The sequence below is a fragment of the Xenopus tropicalis genome, chromosome 5, assembly GCF_000004195.4.
Source record: "Xenopus tropicalis strain Nigerian chromosome 5, UCB_Xtro_10.0, whole genome shotgun sequence".
NCBI lineage: Eukaryota > Metazoa > Chordata > Amphibia > Anura > Pipidae > Xenopus > Xenopus tropicalis.
This window is the reverse complement of record NC_030681.2, coordinates 95,558,504-95,579,679: the sequence shown is the minus strand read 5'-3', so window position 1 is coordinate 95,579,679 and position 21,176 is coordinate 95,558,504. Positions and strand designations below refer to the sequence as shown.

General features: G+C 34.9%; 1 protein-coding gene across 28 annotated transcripts in view; it reads right to left on the bottom strand.

Moving 5' to 3' along the window:
* dst (dystonin) overlaps window positions 1–21,176 on the bottom strand; it is a 281,394-nt gene that overhangs the window by 88,428 nt on the left and 171,790 nt on the right. For 22 of the 28 annotated variants that reach the window (XM_031903049.1, XM_031903050.1, XM_031903043.1 and 19 more), the window contains 11 exons: window positions 21,016–21,153; window positions 15,876–15,964; window positions 15,008–15,143; window positions 9,532–14,286; window positions 6,767–6,907; window positions 5,967–6,173; window positions 3,945–4,088; window positions 3,274–3,507; window positions 2,221–2,373; window positions 1,638–1,871; window positions 364–642 (listed from right to left, as the gene is read on the bottom strand). In XM_031903049.1, the coding sequence (XP_031758909.1) occupies window positions 364–642; window positions 1,638–1,871; window positions 2,221–2,373; window positions 3,274–3,507; window positions 3,945–4,088; window positions 5,967–6,173; window positions 6,767–6,907; window positions 9,532–14,286; window positions 15,008–15,143; window positions 15,876–15,964; window positions 21,016–21,153 (6,510 nt within the window). The remainder of the gene's footprint in view (window positions 1–363; window positions 643–1,637; window positions 1,872–2,220; window positions 2,374–3,273; window positions 3,508–3,944; window positions 4,089–5,966; window positions 6,174–6,766; window positions 6,908–9,531; window positions 14,287–15,007; window positions 15,144–15,875; window positions 15,965–21,015; window positions 21,154–21,176) is intronic. The other 6 variants (XM_031903057.1, XM_031903058.1, XM_031903064.1 and 3 more) reach the window with 1 other exon arrangement.

Genomic DNA, 21,176 nt, shown 5'->3' with positions numbered 1-21,176 from the left:
ATCATAGGATTCACAGTGCACACAAACAGCCAAGGCACACATACATGCTAAGCCACATCAGCCAATGAATGGACAGAGTTTTGTCTTTTGCTTCCACACTTCCTGTTACAGTTAGAGCTGCATTATTTCTGGTCATGTGATCTCTGAGGGAGAGTGCAGCCCATCACTAAATGGTGGCTCAAGGGAAAGGATGTAAAAGGGCAATATCTACTGGCATTTATTCCAATAGAAAGACATTTTAGTTGTTCACGGTAACAGAGATTTAACTGCAGGAGATTTAGCTCCCCATGGGCATCAAACTCATGCAAGTCTAATAGAAACAAAATGGTTACATTTCATGTAAATCTTTTTATATGCCCATACCTTTGCCCTTTGATATTGACTGCTTAAATCTTCTTTATCTTGTTTGTGAACATTCACAGTACTCTCTTTGCCATCTCTTTGTATTAGATTCCCATTAACCTCTTCTGTTCCATGAAGCAAAGAGCTTAGGTCCTGGTCTTGATGGTGTGTTCCATTTTGTTTTACATTCGTTTTTGGCACATTGTTGCCATTCACTGCTTCTTTGTCCACACACGACAACCAATCCAAAAGGCTTTCAATTTTGTTTTTGCTCTCTTCTAACTGTTCCACAGCAGCAGACTGAAAAATAAAATTACATTTTTAACATGCTTTTTTATGTGGCACAGTATACAAGCATACAAAATGTGGCTTTTATCGTAGGCTAAAATGCTATAGTAGTCATCTGCTAAAGAACTGATTAATTAAACAGTACAACCATATTTTAGTCACTTCACAACATGTAATATGTATATATAGAAATATAAGGGCCGATTCACTAAAGGTCGATAACACTTATAGCATGCTTTTTTGCATGAAAAAGCATGCGATAAATAAGTACCGATTCATCAAAGTCATTTCTCATGGGTTAAGACGCATATCGCATGCGCAAAAAAAACGCATTAGCGCTAAGCGATATTTCTAACGCATTGCATTAATTAGAGAATAGAAATAGTACTAACGCATGATTCACAAAAGCATATGATGCGTTAAACAGGGGCAGGCAGTACTTAAAGAAAATTTCAGTAGGTTTTTTTTTCTGTAGTTTTTCTTTGTGTTCTTGCATTAATCTGATAACACCTACTTGGGGCAGGCGATACTTAAAGAAAATTTCGGTTCCTGAGCTTTTGGAAACACAACATGGAGTTTGCAGTCGCATTTTTTCAAGTATGTGTTGGCCCTAGTATGTGTTGGCCCTCCAGTTTTAAGGAAAATGGTAATTTTCAGAACAGTAGTTTTCAGAAAGTAATGGTTAGGTGCGTAATATAGTGTGCTAAATATCACATGCAGCGAAATATATCACGCACGACAGGAAATAATGCAAGAAGATTGCTCATTGCGAGTTAAATAACACAAAGAACATTGCTTCTTAATGATGACACTTGTCCATTTAGTGAAATTTTCAAAGCATGCTATAAATAGCGCTCGTTTTATCAACCTTTAGTGAATCGCCCCCATAGTACTGTATAAAAAAATAAAATTTATTGCAACTGTATTGCAAAAGTATTGCAACAAATGAATAACAACTGACCAATCTTCATAAAAAAATAATAACAATAATGAAAAAATATACAAACCTTTTCACTTTCTTTTTTAATTGCAGAAGTAAGTGCTTTATCCAGTTGTTTTTTGGATTCTTCTGCTCTTTTGCTGAGAAGATCAAACTTGTTTTTTGCCTCTTTTAATTTCTTCTCGATGATAGCTCTGTCCTCTGGTGAAAGTTTATCTCCATATTCCTGTAGAAATTTCTCTGTATTTTTTACAATCTCTGCCAATTCACTGGCCCCGGCAAGCATATCCTTCTGCAGCTCCTGCAAGAATTCCAAATGATCTGTTATCATTTTTGGTTTTGTTATTTAGGCATAGCCAGGCCCCAAGCACAGCTACATCTAACACACGCAAGATCTGGCCATATTCTGCCCCATTTTTACTCATGTGAGGAAAAATGACTTGCTTTTCTAATATTGTCTTTGCTCTGTAATATTAATTATACATATAGTAACTACCAAAAAAGGCAAATCTTTTTTAATCACGTGTTTTTCAGCATGTACATTGATCTAAATTTCAACTTAAAAGAAATCAACTGATTGGCACACCCTAATTTTGCCATAATTAATTTGAATTGAGAATAGTCTATGAAGCTGAAATGCAGGATCCTACCTGGTATTCGTTTTGATGAAGCTTTAGGTCAGCAGGGCTATCATGCGCAGAGAAGGTATCTTGTTGACCTATCAGTCGGTTTTCTGTCTGTGTGAGGAGATGACAGATTTCCTGTAGTTTTTCTTTGTGTTCTTGCAACTGTACTTCTGCATCCTAAGGCAAATGAAAACATAATAAATACCAAGCCATTTGCTGTACTATTTCCCAAGGCAAATAAAAGACAGTATGCTGTAAACATGGCAGCAGTGGAACATGGTTTTGTGCAAGGTGAACATAGCATGAAAAGAGAAATATATTCATCTCATCAGAATTGTAAAAAGACCAGAAGGCAAAGAATTTGCTCAAAGCCTGACCATGCACATGTTAAAGAAGATGATTCGACTGCGTTGATAATCCCAGTCTCTTTTCATCCTGGAACCTGTGTTAATAATGATTCAGAAAAAAACAAGATATCAAATATGGGTTAGTGTGTGGTATGATGTTAGAGCAAGTTCTTGGCAAAGCATTTTTTGTGCAAGAGCAGATTTTTGCAACAATGCTGAATATCACAAACTACATGTTTGGTACTAAACTTTCAGTTAAACTGCTGTAACTAGCTTATCCTCACAAAAAATACATCTTATCTGTTCCTACATATTATTCCATTTTCTTATAATTCATCGTTGTTAGGGAAATTTAAAAGAAAATCCAGTACTAGTAACTCCCAGCTTATTTCCAAATGATAATACTTGAAGTTGCAAATATTAGCATTGAGCAGAACACTACCACCCTTTTGATAAAGTATAGATATTTACTTCACCCATACATAATTGCAATTCAGTTGGCACTACTATGTCTGTGCCAAGCTGGAGGCAGGGGAGAGGGCTGGTAGGGGACAGAGACATCTCTGATTTACGATTAAAAGTGTGTTCAGCCACTCCAAGCCAGGAGTCGCCAGTATAAATGTAAGTTGTTGCATTTCTATTAATAGGTCATGACAAGATATCATGTTGAAAACACAGCTGTACAGTTATTAAAAAGCAACAGGCAAAACATCCACATAGTAAGGCAAACCTTCTGGTCACTCAGGTCTTGTGCTGCCAACAAGGCGCTTTGCAAATACTTGGTCTGCGATGCAATCGTTTTGTGAGCTTCCTGAAAACTCCTCTGTGTTGTGTTTAGGAGTCGTAACAGCTGTTTACTTTGGATTGCAGAAAGATCTTGGGCATGTTCTGATATGAAAAATTGGATATCAAATGCTGTTGTTTCCAACTCTAACTTTTTTTCAGATATATGTGTGCCCAGTTCCTGTGAACGACAAGTACAAAAAAAAGTGGAAAGTGAGTTGAAATGCTAAATGTAACACAGGTTTATGATTGTAAACCTTGGACTCCATGTTAAAACCTGGATGGTCAAACAACACAGAACCTACTAAATGGCCTGACAAATGGCCATATTACTATTTTTGGGCAAATGGGAAACCATTTACCCTGATACTAACCACGGTAAATGGTTACAAATCTGTTTTATTTTGTGTTGCATTCTGAAAAAGTACCCCGTGGAATTGGTTTGCAATATCAATCAATCAATCACATTACCAGTTTCCAGTTGGAATTCTAATAGGTTTCCCTTTCTATAATGCAATACAATACCACTGTCTTCTACCATTTAAAGATAATCCCTCAAAATACAATATAATATATCTTAATGAAATTAATATATATTTGCCTTATTGAGGAATTTACCTTAAGGAATTCAAGACTTTGCTTTTCCATCTCCGCGCCATTACTGTTGACAGAAACATCCATAGAATTTTGTTTCTCTTGGATCCAATCTGACAATAACTGCAGTCTGTTTAAGAGGTCCTGATAGAATACTGATAATTTAGACTGAAAAAAATAACAGTAAATTACACTGTATAAATTGATACTTTTTTCAATTTATTGCCCTAAATTTAAATTAAAGGAGAAGGAAAGGTAAAAACCACTGGGGGTGCCAAATATTAGGCACCCCCAGTGACTTTAATCACTTATCTTTTTCCCTGGGCCTTTCCTTCTCCTTTAAGCTGTGCATTAAAACATGGCTAACAACATAGAAATGTAACATACATAAAATCCATTAAAGTACAAATATAAGTATGGCATCTGCTATCCAGAATGCTTGTGAAAGACATGTATTTAAAGGAGAAGGAAAGGCTAGTAAAGAGTTAATCTCAAACTGCAGGCATACCTTTAGTTGTCTCAATAGTGCCCTTAAGTCTCCCCATATTTCACCTGTTCAGAAGATCAGAAGCCAAAAAAGGAAGAAAAAACTCTGAGCTGTGTAAAGAAAGCTCCCATAATGCCTCACTCCTGCACAGACATGCAGACCAAACTGAACATGCTCAGTTAATAAGACTATGGGGCACATTTACTAATCCGCGAACGTCCGAAAAGTGCCCGAATGCGTTTTTTTCGTAATGATCGGTACTTTGCAACTTTTTCGCGAATTGTCACAACTTTTTCAAGCTCTCAATACGAAAGTTGCGACAATTCGCGAAAGTCGTAATGGCTATGAAAAACTCGCAACAATTCACAAAAGTCATAATGGCAATGAAAAAGTCACAACAATTCACAAAATTTGTAATGGCTATGAAAAAGTCGCAACAATTCACACAAGTCGTCCCGGTTACGGAAAAGTCGCGACAATTTACGGAAAAGTCGTAACGGCGACGAAAAAATCGCAAAAAATACGAAAAAGTCACAAAATGTTCGTTTTCCAATCCGAATTTTTCTCAATCGGATTCGAATTCGTGGATTAGTAAATCAGCCCCTATGAGTCAGCTTCTTGCTGATTGGCTCAGATCCACATTCCTAAGGGGGGAGTGAGTTCTTATCATTGCTGTTGAATGATAGTAGCAGATAACAAGTAACTACTTTTACTTGTTGATGCACTGTAAAACACGGATGTTGATCGAGAGGAGTTTTATCATTTCTTTGAACTCAGCATTTAGCATAAAATTTCAACCTCACAGTAACTGACAATAGTGGGTGCTCCTAACCTGTTCCTGCTTTAACCCTTGCAAGCCTATCCTTGTTTGATCTCTGCCAGCTCTGCCCTGCTGTTGTTCCTTGGACTTAGGGTTAGATTTATTGTGCAGTGTAAAAAAATGTGGCACACATCGCCAGGCTTTGCTACGTAAAAACGGCATAATTTTTTTATGTGTTTTGTCTTAAAATGACTTCCACCGGAACTTGCTTACACATGGTCTGAAGTGACATAAAATAACTACATCAAATCTTGCGTTCAGATAGCATAAAATAGAACACACCTGTGGCCATTTATTTAGCATAGTTTTTACACTTTTTTTTCTGTGACTTTTGCTATACACAGCATAATAAATAGTCCCCTTTGCATAAATTACACCTAGTGGTATTGTGATTCGGACTTTCTAGCTGCCTTGTTTTATGTGCCACTGCCTACCTTCAGTTAACCCCCCAACCCCCGTGCCAGTCCCTGTTTGTTATGTTGAATAAAAGCTATTTTGGTTGTCAGATGCCTGATTCCCAGTCACCCCCTTGGCACCTACACCACATATTAAGATCACCCTGCGCCCCCTGGTGATAATTTACAGGATACTTCAGCCACTGGTTCTAACACAGTGTAATTCAAACTGATAAATACTAGGTTATCTGTGTTAAAGTTTTGTTTTGTGGTGAACTAATGTGTATAGGATGTATGAAATTATAATGGCTGTTTTATTTATAAAATGGAGATGTACACCTTACCATCTCTGTGTCAACATTGAAAGCAATCTGTTTAGCACGATCTGAAGACATTTCACAGACTACAGCATGGGCCTTCTTCAAGCAGTCATTTAATTCCTTCAGATGTTCTGTTGCAATGTTACCAGGCATAGACATTAAGAAAGGTTCTGCAGCCTTCAAATCTTTTTTCATATCAACAGAAAGCACATTTAGCCTTGATGCAAATGACTAGAAAAAAAGAGAAAGCATAGATAGATTAAAAATCCCATTTTTTGTATATTAGGGGAAAGTGTTTTTTTTCTTGCTATAAAATACTTAGGTAAGTACAGAAATTCTGCAGCAAATGAACAAAAATGTAGAAAATGAAGTTTGAATGTGTTACTTAAATATAAAATGGAACCAAAGTGAATTCAGAATCTTGAAAAAAACACAACAATGTTGTCAGTCAAAGGGTTCTGTGACTTTTATAATTAACATTTTAAAATAACAATTTAAACTATGTCCAGGCATTCTTCTAAACTGAATATCATTTGTCTTCTTCATTGGGAGGAACCAGATTCCAAGCAGGAGTTTTACACATGGAGGAAACAATCACTACCTGGGGCACATGTGGTTATGCAGAATTTACCATCCTATTGCAGCTTTATTTAAATGAAGAATGTATCATACATAATAATACACTGCAGATATAATGGGCATTAAACTAATAAGTCTAATTGTAAATAACAACAATACAATCACAGTTATAGAAAGGAATAGTAAATCCGTGGCCCAAGAGTACAATCTAGCACAACAGGAAGCAGTAAGCGATCAGTACTAACCTCAATCTGTTCAAGTTGTATTTTCAAAGTTTCCAAATTGTCGCTGATGGCTGGCAGGCTGTCTAAGTGATATTTTAAATCCTGAATAACAGTAAGGTGTTCACATAGTTTCTGAGAGCACTGACTTACTGTCATTGATAACTAGAAAACAGAATAATGGTGCAATGAATTTAAGGTTTTGCCGTTAAGTGCTATAACACAATATACAAATGCAAACTGACTTATTAATAAGTAGTATACATAATAATAGTGTTGCAGTAACAAAGACAAACCACACTGCATTGCTATGGAACACTATACCCATCACACTACATGTTAAGAGTATAAAGCTATAAAAACAACACAGCGGAATAACTCCACCAACTTTTATATATTTATTTTAATATTCATGAAATGTAATATGTAAATAGGTATGAAAAGTAAAGGGTATTTGCATAAAGTTACAAAGTGAAATAAAATTAGGTGAAAGAAGCATTATCTTTCATAAAGTTGAACACTAGTTAAGACTTCCCACTCTTTTGAGAATAGACGAAATATGAATAGAGGAATATACAGAAAGCAGGGTGATAAAGTGTTATTTAATTGCTCGAGGGAACCTATGAGAAGGCAAAACACACAAGTGCAAAAATCACACCTCTTAGTGCTCACTGACCCAGTGCTCTTGTCTGGGGCATTGCTGTGCCCTGCACCTTGCGTCAGATTAAAAATATGGATTCAAAATCTGGATGTTTTATAAGGATAAAAAGCCTGTGTTTAACCATGGCGTAGCTATTAGACACAGTTGTAATTGCTGCTCTACTCTTTATTACATAAGAATAAATGGAAATGGATCATGTCTTTTACAGCAGCAGGCATATCTAGTATAAATAAATCTAAAGCAACTGGACTTGCATAGAAGCTAGTCACATTTTAAGCATTGCAGTGTAAAAAGATACCCTTTCATTTTTCTTCAGTTAGTGAAGTTTTGATATATGTAACTGACTGAAACTTTTAATAAATAATCAGTAACACGGAAATTAAAATATATTTGTTTAACTTCTTGTTTATTTTGGTGAATGTAAAAATATTTTCTTTAAACTAAAAGTTCTGGTTTTATTGGAGTTTTTACTACTTTGTGTTGCTGTCCATGCTTTACACCACCTAAGACCTGGCGTAAACATTAAAGTCAATGGCACAAATTCAGAAACCAAAGAAATCTTGGCTCAAAAAGTAATCAGTATAAAAAGCAGAGGAGCTCAACAACTGTTTTCTATGTAGTTTTTATCAAGTTTATACCTTTTTTTCACACCAGAATAGTACAATTGCCTTCACCTGTACCAAAAATGTATTACAGGTAACCATACAGTACCATAAGTCTACTAAAAAAAATCCATAAAACATTAATTAAACCCAATAGGATTATTTTGCATCCAATAAGGATTAATTCTATTTTATTTGGGATCAAATACAAGGTTCTGTTTTATTATTACAGGGAAAAAGGAAATCAATTTTAAAAATCTAAATGATTTGATTAAAATGGAGTCTATGGGAAACAGGCTTTCCATAATTCGGATCTTTCTGGATAATGGGTTTCCAGATAACTGATCCCATACCTGTACACAGAAATAACAACTGTGTGATTTCACACAATGTACCATGACATTAAAGTAGCAATGTTTGAACTGTTGAAAATTACATGTGTGCTTCTGAAACATTGCTATAGTTTACATAAATAAGCTGCTGCGTAGCCATGGGAGCAGCCATTCAAGTGGAATAGAAAAAAAAGGCACATGTTTACACAAGAGATAACAGATAAACTGTGTAGAATACTATGGATTTAGTTCTTACACACATAGATCAACAGGTGTCAAATGCTTTGTGTAAAACCTTAAAGGAACAGTAACACCAAAAAATGAAAGTGTATAAAAGTAATTACAATATAATGTACTGTTGTCCTGCATTGCTACAACTGGTGTGTTTGCCTCAGAAAGACTACTATAGTTTATGTAAATAAGCTGCTGTGTAGCCATGGGGGCAGCCATTCAAAGGAGAAAAGGCACAGGTTACTTAGCAGATAACAGATAAACCCCCATTATATGGGGCTTATCTACTAGTTATCTGCTATGTAACCTGTGCCTTTTCTCCTTTTTTCCAGCTTGAATGGCTGCCCCCATGGCTACACAGCAGCTTTTTTATATAGTAGCTTTTCTGTAGCAAAAACACCATTTTTTTGCAGAGCAACAGCACATTATATTTTAATTACTTTAAAACACTTTTGATGTTACTGTTCCTTTAAAGGCATGTCAACCCAAAAAATATTATTTTGCCTAATAAAAGAAAACATAAGAAATTTTAAGCAACTTTGCAATATACATTCATTACAAATTTGTGAAGTTTTAAGTTATTTGTATATGTTACTGTCCTTTTCTATTCTCTGCCCTGGTGGCTCTGACTCTTGAAACAATGTAACACAAGGCAGCAGACTGACAGACCTGTCTTGCTGGAGGAGACTGGCCTTTGCAACATTGTTTAAAAAGCCATAACCAGAAGTTCAGCAAATGTTGCTTTAAAATAGCAGTTACATTTATAAATACATTTTAAAGTACTAACATTTTTAATACATTCATATTGGAAACTTGCTTAGAATTATGTTTTCTTTCATTAATTAAAAAAAACATATTTTCACTTGTTACTGGTCCTTTCTGACATTGTAATGAAACACAATTTCATACTATACATTTTAATATATACCTGACTGCTTACACATACAAATCAAGTCAACTCACCGTATCTGATGAAAGGCATCCTTTAGCTTCATCTGTTTTAGACATATCTTGAGGATTAGGTTGTGTTTTATAATCATCAGTCTTTTGATCATAGTTAGAAGGCAGTGTTTCTGGGTTTTGCGAAGCATGTTTAAATGTTAGTGCACATTGTGCCTCAGCAAAATTATCACTTTGTCTGGCAGCATTTACAGTTGAATTATCATCTTGCCTTTCTGAGCTATGCGATTTTAAAGAATAACTCACCATCTCACTTGGAAAAAGACCTTTGTTAATATTAATAAGAAGCTCTTCAATCTTATTCTTATTTTCAGAATCTGGGGGTTCATAAAATATTTGCTCCAGTTGAGAAGAGATTAATTTAGGACGGTTTGGTTCTGCTACTGGTTCTGTGGCATAAGCAAAGTCACTTGAAAGTTTTTCTACTTCCTGATTAGGACAGAGTTGATTTTCATCCAAGTTAGTACCAGAAGAGCCACTGTGCAAATCAAGTACAGCATGGCTGTTATTTGTCACCTCTTTCACTTCTGTGGTAGAACTGGCATTATTTAAATTACTGTCAGGATAATCTGGCTCTGACTGTAATATTTTCTCATTTTGTACAGCATAAACACATGCTGTAGAATTGTGTCCTATTTGTGTTTCTTCTATTAACTGGCTCTCAACTAAAGATTCATTTGCTTTCTCAGACAAATCTGAATTATTTGTAAATTCTTCTTTTGGTTGCATTATATCACAAACTCTGCTTTTCCCCATGTTTGCCTTTTCTTCATAACAATTGTCCTGCTCAATATTTCCATCTTCGGGAACAGTCTCCACATAAATATGAACTTGTTCACCACCCACCTTTTCTTTTAGGTCAGTTATTGCCATATCTGGAAATTCAGGCATATCGTTATTAAGTCTTGTATTAATTCTATCATTTGTGTTATTCTCATCAAAACTCATATCTGCTTCAGAACAGGGAGTGCCTGCAGTTTCTTCATTTGCCTGAAGAATACTTGCACATCCCCTGAGGTAACTTGTCAAATCCCTATTTTTCTCTTCATATTTAGGATCTGTATCTTTGATGCTGCTAGTGTTCAAGGTTTGTGACATGTCTTTCATAGAATTTGACTCCAAAACATCATTAGCAGCTTTAGGGAAGGAAGCATCAAAAATCGCACTTAAGTTTTCAATGTGAATGGGACTTGGGGTTGATAAACAATCAGTATTTTGCTGCTTTTCTGGCAAATGAATAATTTCCTCTACATTGTCATTAGTCTTAAAAATTGTTGTTTTCTTATCTGCTTGAAGTATACAGTCATCTAAATTAGGAGCAGAAATACTTGTGCTTTCTTTTTCTGTATTATTAGGGTGTTCAGATGGTTCACATAAGGAAGATGTTGTATTTGTAGCCAGATCATTATTTTCCAAAAGGGTTGATTCCAAAGTAACCAGCTTACATAGTTCTGACATTTCAGCATTCACATCAGGGATAGCAGAAACACTTAAGTTTAGGTTTAAATCTTTACCTGTTTGTAGTATTTCACATGTCTTGTGTTTTACAACACCACTCTCGGCACACTCTACTGTAGTTGTTTCAAAGGAAGGATAAGTCCTTAACACAGAATCAGGAGTGTTATCTGTTGAGCACTTCCCTTCCCTATTATCTTCATCATCCAGTTCAGTACTATATACATTTTTAGATGGTTTAAGAGACACAAACTCTGTATTTTCACTATTATTTGCTTGAAATGATGTACAAATTGAATTAGAGAAGTTGATCGGACGTTCACCTTCAAGGCATGGATCAAATACATTTGTGTTACTAAAAATACTTTGCTCGTTTGTAGATAATTCAGTCTCAAAATCTTCATCACTGTTGGTTTCATCTGTAACAAAACATTCAATATCTGTTTCACTAAAGCAGCTTTCAGTAAATTCATCTTCCTTTTCCTCATTTGTTAAGCAATTAGAACCATTTTTAAAGTTATTTGGTTTGTTGTCCACCTCAGTACCATCTGCTTCATGTTCACCATCTTTCCACCTGTCTTCCACTAAGTTAACTGAAGAAGCACCATCAGTAACAGGTGAGGCCTGTTCTTCTGAACAAGTGTTGCTTTCCAAATCCTCTTCGATAATAGTTTCTAGAAACTGACGATCACGTGCCACAACTGCCTTTTCAATATCACTTTCATTATAATAGAATGTATCATCATCTGAACTGGAATCCGTAAGATCTCTGTCCTCTGCAGTGTTTCCTCCAATAGCCTGCATTTTATTACTGATTAAGTCATATTGAGAATTGAAGTCAACTTCATCATCACTTCCCTCTTCTTCAAGATCTGATGTATCATTATCACTGTGACCCTGGGAAGTTCCACAAGCACGCTTCACAACATGTTCAGGACTGTAGAACTCATAGTTTTCATTACTACTTGTCGTATGGGTTAAATTATCATTAATATTAAGTGTGCATATTTCTGCTATATCTGAATTAGAGTGGAACTCCACCACTGTATTAAGTGTAACATCATCATGTTCAGTATTGGTTGGAGTAAGATAGCCATCACTGTCAATAACTTCATGCTGTGTTGTTTCATAGCCTTCGTTACCATTTATTGGATAATTGCTGTTACTCAAATGAGGTTCTGTATTCCTACTTTCATTATCAGAAGACATATTACTTACAGAATTAACCTGAGTCTCTATCTCATCAGGTTCGGTGTTGAATAAGGGGACAGGGTCTTTTGTAACTATCTGTTGTTCCTCAATCTGGACATTTACTGCTGTAATACTTTCTTCATGTAAAATATTTCCTGGCATAAGATGGTGTGGTTCTGCTGACTCTACAATGTCATTTACCAGATAGTGCTGCATTTCAGGTATGTTCAGACTATCTTCCTCAATATGAGTATGCGTTAGGTTTCCTTTTTCAGTACTGGATTCCAGAGGCTTTAGCACATGTTTTTGTTTATTTTCAACAAAATGTAATTCTTGGCACTGATCATGCTCTGCTTTACCTTTTTTTTCTTGATCACAAACACCAGTGTTTTCTATATCCCCCAAATAAGATTTCAGTTGTTCTTGGCATATGTCATTACAATCTAGATCACTTTTCACTGAAGTATTTAGTTGCTTTTGGCATAAGCTTTCATCAAGGTCTGCTACACTTGTAATAGGAATGTTTTCTTCACAGGAAGAATTATTGGGTTCTTTTTCACTAAACTGTCCTAAAATGTCTAATTCGGTATTGTGGATGTCTAGGCCTGTCACATGGGAACTAAATTCATTACATATAGAGTCAAATGTTTGTTCTTCATTGGCCATGCTGGTAGTGCGCACTATATGCTCAGACTCAAGTAGCATGCTGGCAGCCTCATCAAGATCCCCATCAAACAGCAGAAGGCGTTCCCCTGTATGTGCATCAATGTAACTGTTTATCATTAGGTATGAGTAGAATAACTGCTTTGTGTGTTCTGGATTATGTGTTAATGGCTCTTCTGTATCAGAACTTTTTTTTTCAGATAATTCATCAAGTGGAGAAGCATGTGACTCATAAGGAGACATCCATTTTAAAGCATGTTTACATGTTGGTTCTAGAACATCTATGTTTGGCATTGTATCATGTAATTGAACATTACTTAGGACAGTGGCTGTGTTATTCTCTATGATACCTAACTGAGCAGCTACATCCAGGTGAATAATTTCAGAAGTTTCTGGAATATATAAGCCAGCAATTTTTTGTCTATTTCTTAGAATTTTCTGTGCTAAATCATTAGAAATCATTCCTTGTTGTAAAGATGTTGAAACTGGGAAAATTTCACTGGTGTCAGGCCAAATCAGACCAATAAATCCTCTTTGTGCTTCCAGGACCAACAAAGCACTGCTGTAGGATATTAAGTTGCACTGAACCGCTTCATCCACAGATAAGTATTTTCCTGTAGATGGGCAAACAATTCCCCCATTCTGAACTTGCTGAGTTAATATTCCACAAACTGTGCACTGATCAATAAATCCTTTCTCTAGTGCTTCTTCAAGTGTAAATCTTTTCCCAGAGTCTGGATCAATTATACCCCCTGAAAAAATCTGTGCTCCAAGCATTCTAAACATAATTTCACGCTCCAGAATGCCTTCGTGTGCTGCCCTTAAAACACTAATCTTCCGTCCAGATTTTATTGTAATTTTGCCTTTATCTTGTGAATTAACTGGTAGAAATTTCATTCCCGTTTGTTTATTTGTGACACATCTCTGGATGATTTCTGTTACATTTACCTTTTCAGCTGTAATTGGATCAATAAGGTCTTTCCCTGCTTTTTGCCTGTCGATAAGTTTGGAAAATAAGACTGCTGAAATCAGGTTTCTCTGGAAAAGTTTGTTCAAGTTAAGGTGCTCACCAATTCCAGAAACATACAGGCAACCACATGACAGCAAAATGTCTATCATTTTAATTGTAACAGACTCCGAAATTAATCCCTGATCAAAAGCATCTATTATTGGAAAGTCTACTGAAGAGAGAGATGAATAAATATTTTTAGCATCTGATAAGTCTTGCAGTCGTAAAGCAATTTGTTCATCAATAAGTGCATGATTCTTAGCTTCTTCAATATCAAAACACATTTTTAATTCTGGTGATACCAGCCCTGAAACAATTAACTGAATTTCAAGCAGCCGGATTCCAGTTTCATAGTCAACAAGACCTTGAACTATAGAATGATATACGGAATGAACTGTCCCAGTTGTCTCATCAATGGTTCCTGATACAACCTTATCCACCTATGAGAGAAAGAGAGAATTAAAAAATGGATTGGTTCCTGTTTCCGTTACATGCAAGCATTTGATTTACAAAGTATTTGTGCACATACTTACCAAACACAGAAAATGCTGAGAGGATTAGCAGTTCAAATGTGCAAATGATTTGTGTCAGTATCTTGACAGCAAAGGTGATACAAGCTTTAAATTCAACATGCATCTGTGAACTAGAACTTCACTTCAGAAAATATCAAGTGGGTTAGTGAGAAAGTTGATGACTGCAGAGAAAAAACATATCATTTGTAAAGCTAACCATCATGCTTAGATGCTGTCTGTGAGGGTTAGAGAAGAAAGCATGTGATCAAGAAAACCATGCGCTTCATGTTTACAGCATACTTTAGTTACCAGATCTTATGACAACAAACTGAGATGTCAGAATGATAACTGTGAAATACCACTAAAAAACATTACAATCCAAATTGCAGTTAAAAAAACACATCTGTGATATAACATAAGCTTCTACAAAGACAACAGTATTAGGTACAAAGGATATCTATCATTTGCATGTAGATATCCAGCCACAAAGATTAGCTAAACTCATCAAACAACAAAGCAAAGGAAAAGATTCAAATTACCATTTAATATAAAATATAGGCAATATTGCTTCAACACCATGCAAAAGAACATTCAAACTGCAAAAACTGATGCATATAAATTTGATATTTAATAATCCTAATGATGTCACCTTCTGTTCCACAAGTTTATCTACCAAATCCTTTGCTTCCTTTTGCTGTCTTTCATACTCTTTCGATAAGAAACTTTGACTTTCTTGTAATTCCTTAACTTGCTTTTCAATTTCTTTTCTCTCCTCCTCTGTCAATCTGAGAAAAAATAAAACAAGAAGGTACTCATTAAAAATAGAAATAAAACTAGATTTCTGAAACACACAATATATTTGTACTCTCAAAATACTGTAATGTAATGGTTAGAGTCTGACATTTATAAATAATTACAATATACAGAAGATAAAACAAAGGCAATACAACTGTATATGCTTGTTTCTAACAAAAGTACATTTTTATTAAGGGGCAATAGAAAATTACTCTAAAATATCTAAATATTTTAGGTTCTAAATTAACAAAAGCAATACCTAACTAGGGGCATGCAACATGCCATCCTGTCTGTATTGAAAGTAAGGAGCACTTTACAAAGAAGTACAAGATTTCTTTTATATTAGGCTGTAAATCTTGCAAATAACCCCTATGTCTATGTAACTTTTTCTAGGAGTCCTTTTAAAGGTTGTACCACTTTCAAAGTGATGCCATTCTGGAAATTACTTGTATAAAATATTGTCCTTTAAGCAGCTGAAAAAAGAGGGTGTTAGCAGAATAGAGATGTAAAGCCAGATTAAATATAACATATTAGTGCAGTGCTGGTAAAACCAGATATAATATAATAGGTTACACATGTACAGTAGCACATGGTTATTAGTGCTCTAAGCTAAAAGATCTGTAATTACTGAGCAATATTGCTATACTTGCTATTTAATTAAGAGGAGCAAAGGCCAGCAGAATTACGTAACCAAATTACAAAAACAAAACAAATGTAAACACCTTTCACTGTGCTTGGCTAAAAGCAATTGCAAGGTTTGTAGAGCATCAGAAATTTCTTCTTGCTTCATTGCTATGTCATCACAGGATATCTGTAAGAAGAAAACAAAACCACACAACATGTTTAATACAATTAACTATACTTTTATAAGAATGGACCTAGACAAAACATGCAGCAATAATAATAATAACATACATTTTTGCTGGGCTTTTGGTGTTCCTAGTCTAAAGACTAAATAATACTGGGTATTAAATATTAATAAATAGGCTTTCCAGAATGGCTGTGCATCGTTCAGTAACATTTTACTATTAGATGATAATTCTGGGGCAAACCTTTTATTTTTAGATGATAAAAATGTAATCTGTTTAGTTGAAGCTGAAGTTGATCTTATGTCACTTATTTAGTGACAATTATTATTAGCTTATCATAGGGTAAGAGTAAATCTAAAACAGTACGAGACTACCAATGCAAACTGGTGCTATATTTTGTAACAAAGTAATTTCCAACAAGGACCAATAAGCAATAAGTTTTGATCAGTAGACTACAAACTAGAAGATGAGAACAGAATTTGATTGACTGCTAGGTGTAACTCCACTGGTGCAGTTTATCACCTATTTCAATATATAATTTACATACAATTCATTTAAATCTTGAAAAATCTACCTGATTTCACCTGCAATTCAACAAGCTACCACTGCCACCTTCAGAGCCTATGCTGAATACATGGGATCAGTCCTGAACCACCACCTCACAGGTACCAGGCTACATGCTCTGAGCTGACACAGAAAATGTATTTGGCACATGACTTTTAATCATTGCTTGATAAGCATGCAAGGTAGCATACCCCCCTTTCATGTAATTTTTACCACAGACAAAAGGTAATTTTGTTGTATGTAAAATGGAAAGAGAAGGCTGAAAAATACACTTCATAGTGATATCAAGTCTTTGGGGAAAATACACTTTGCTATATGTATATGAATATATGCTTATCTACTATATCAAATTTCTCAATGAATTTTAGATTTGTGTTTTTGCTGTACTTTATCTAAATGTTTATTTACTAATCATCACTTTGACTTTGGACTGACTTATAAATAATGTATTGATTACTTAGGTTGCCATCAGTAAGTTATACTTATTTGGTATTGCAATCTTGTGCTCCACCCAAATTTAAATGTTATTTTAATCTGCTTTATGTAATTGCCTTATTTTAGTGACTTTAATTTATATACCCCTCATAAAGCTCTTCCCTTTTTTGAATACTACACAGCACTAACCTCTGATGCTGTTTCAGGTTCAAGCTATTGAGTTTATGATACCTGTATTAGATTTACATGATGCACGTTCTTTTCAGCCAAGTTGCCTTAACCTGCTTTTCTTAGTGTTTTAAATGTTACCCAAACTATATATAGCTAGGAAACAACTACAAAACTAGAAGTATACTGAATGTCAATTTGTAATGAAAAAAACATATTGTGTATGTCATTCATGTGTCAAGTTTTAGTGAATTAACTTCGAAATTGATGACTATTCACATCTTTTCTCCAGTGATTACTTTCCAATTTACTAAAAGCAGAAGAATGATTTTTTACCTAGGGACGTTTCTCCAGGGTTAGACTACTGATATACCATTATAAAGACAGAGCAGGCACTTTTGTGTCTCATTAGCAATGTCATATCCTTCATGCTACTATCCCACATATGTAATTTCTTTGTGGCTCATGAGCAACATGTTGCTCACCAACCCCTTTGATTTTGCTTCCAGTGGCCTAAAAACAGGTCTGCATTAGACTTGGAGACAAGATCTGGAGGTATAAAAAAACTTGTGTACTGCCAAACAGAGCCTCCTGTAGTCTGACAGTCTGCATTGGGCTATCAAATAATTTATACTTGCATTGTTCCCCATTGTCTATATATATAAATGTGTTCTAAAGAATCTATACCACTACAGTTGTAAAGGAGAAAATACACTGGCCAAATTCACATTTATCTCACAACAACTTACTTGTGATTTATTTTTGTAAATATGAGATGTGTTTTGAAAGTAAGCCTGACAAATTGAACTTTGGTAGAGTTAGGAGAAAATATACACCTTGGTAAATATACCCCCCTATTTTGTCCTGTATATGTAATTTTTTTTCTCTTAAAACAGAAATACTGTGAATACTTGCTGTTAGCTCAGTTGTGCACAGTGATATTTTAAAATAAAAACGGAATAAACATTTAATATGAGGCTATCTAGAAACTAGTGTCACTTGCTCATTAACAGTTATTGTTCATCCTATTATCCATGCCACTATATTTCGAAAATCGTTTGGCTTATTTATGTAGTTCATTTCCCAATATTTCTAACTTTTTCTCTTGCGAAATGGTAAACTGGATTTTTTTCTTCAGATATATCATAAGATGATTCTTGTATGAATAGTATATATTAAGAGACAATTTATAACTTAAACGAATGAGATCTCTTTAATTCTCAAGTGAAGCTCCAAAAGATTGCGGTATGCCAAGCCAGGAAGGCCTTCGTTGCAAAGTGCTGTAGAAAATCTTGATTAGTAGAGATTTTCCAAACAAACACGTATTTTCAAACAAACAACAAATAACTGTAATGAACAATTTTTTATTATGCAATAGTTAGTGTTTCATGTTGGACCATTGTTCTGTGTAGCTTGTAAAAGAAGCAGAATGAGCACCCTGCTCTGAATTTTAAAATTATTTATTTAATTATTAATTCTGTCCGTTTCACATGGAGAAACCATATTGTTATATTTAGCAAGATACTAGGGATCATATATCAACACAGAAAAATTAGCATCTGAGCAGTGACTTATGTATGCTTTTTTTTTTTTTTTTATTTAGTTGGTTACTTCCCAGGTGCAAAATTGCCCAGTGTTTATAATCAGGCCCCAGTTATGCAGTGCAAACAATTGAATACCCCTTAAGATTTTTTGTACTATTATTTTTCACACTACCTTTATTCGTAGAAAGGATTATAGGAAATGTAAACACCCCGCAAAGTGCAAAGTTTAATAGTACGGTTGCAACATACCCTTAATCACTTATGATTCCGTTGGGAATCTACTTTGGCTGTTAGCTACTAGGCATGCTCTCTTCCAAGCTAAGGCAATGAGTCTTCTCAGCTCTGATTACTAAACACGCCCCCTCCACACGCATTGCTGGTTCCCATAGGAACTCTGCTCCAGCTGTCTGCACCTATTTTTTCTCCTAACTTCCTCTACTGAGCTCAGATTAACCATTACAGTGCTCAATCCAAGCAGGACTTTTTATTCAAGCAAGTTGTGTCTGTGTAGGCCTGCATTCTTGATTACATGGACTTTACACTGAGTAAGGGTTTTGTTTTTTAAACGTGCTGTTCGCAGATGGAGACATCTTGTAGATTGTAAGCCCTTTTGGGCAGGGCTCTCTTCACCCCTTGTATTGGTTATCCAATGTATGAAACCTACTTATTGTACAGCGCTGCAGAATATGTTGGCACTTTATAAATAAATAATAATAATAATAATAATAATCACTGATGATATGTCAGAGGGAAAATGTCCACCAGGTGAAAGCTGCTATTTGTTTTAGGAAGATGTGATAGTGCAAGCAAACAAAGGGGATAGATGCAATATAAATTATGCCATTTTGGTGGGGAAGATGTGCCCAACTTATATACATGGTAGAAATACTTAGGGTTTACATGTCCTTTAAGCTAGCAAATGAACTACACTTAAAAAGGCATTAAGAGCTATTAGTTTTTTTTATAAATATGTCAGATTCAGATTCTTATTAAGTACCCTGGGGCAATTTTAGAAAACAAGAAAGGGGTCCTTAGATAGCTTTACCCCTGGATTTCATTTGAAGACTCACCTGGAAGTACCATTTAATTTAAATATACTGTAGTGCATATTTGTGCTTTTGTCTTTCTGTATATCTGTAATCAAAACACATATTTTTACTTTATACCCCTCTTATTATATGCCTCTATCCCCAGATGGCTCAATGTTTAAATTGCTACAACTCTAGTAAATGAACAAGCACTAAATAGCATAGAGAACACGTGAAATATTGTGAGATATTCTGAAACTACATGAGACAAACTGCTCTTCCTGGGGCTGGCTTGAATTGAGTTATCGAATAGATCCTATTTTTATTAATGAACAATGCCCAATTGCTGGTAATAAACGTTATAAACAGTCAATGCATATAAAGTACAGTGGGACTGCCTATTCTGTCTTAGGATGGGCACACAATAGGCACAGTGGCATTGCATCTAGAGCATTGAACACTAGAAAGTCAAACAACATACTATGATATACCTATGGCTGACTAGTGACTGATGAGCTTAAGTTGACTTTAAGCAAGTTAAAAGTGGCAAAATAACCATTTTTAGCATGATTTGGTAGCTGATTATATTATTCTATCAGGTAAGGATATAATTAAGTGATGGTGATGATAATAATAATAATAATAATAATAATAAATTGTAAATTGTTATTTTAATTGATGGTATTGTAAAGCATGGAACTATGTGTAAGATTATGTATATCTTGGTTAAAATGTTAATAACATACATTTTTTGCTTTGACAGTTTTGGAGTTAATGTTTTGTACATGTAATTTATTACTATCATTGTACCAGAGTAATGTTTATAATGAGTACAAGAGCATAAAAATAAACAAAAAACAAAGGTTATTGTGATGGTTCATAGTATATAATTTAGCTTACAAATGTGCTAAATGACCAGTTCATAAGCAAAGCAAAGTCTGTGTGGAATGTGTTGTATGCTATCTGCTATACAACAGTATATAATGACCTTATTCTAAAATGCCCACCACACTGCACATTTTGGTTATTGTGTCCATATTCTTAGTATAGTAAGATCTTTAATATTAAGCTGACTGTGGATATTCTATATTTAACTACTCATAAAATAAAAGCCTGCGAATGAGATGGTTTTCCACTATAGCCCAGACTGGCTTTTCATGTAATACATACACCTTTGGTCGATTATGTAAAGGGAGTAAAACTTACTTTTACAAAGGAATAGAACAAAAGATCAATAAAGGGAACTGACTTCTGATAAATGTGGTTTGCAATGTCACTAAAATAATGGGCCATAAATACTGAGGCTCGCAGTACCTGAGACTTAGATATGGGTGTGTTTTCTGAAATGTCTTGTCCTCCTTCTTTGCTCAACGTTTGTGTGACCTTAGACACCCAATTCAGTATTTCCCCTGCCTTCTTAACATGCTCTTTCTTTTCCTCTTCCAAAGACTTCTGGTGATTCATGGTGCAAAAAC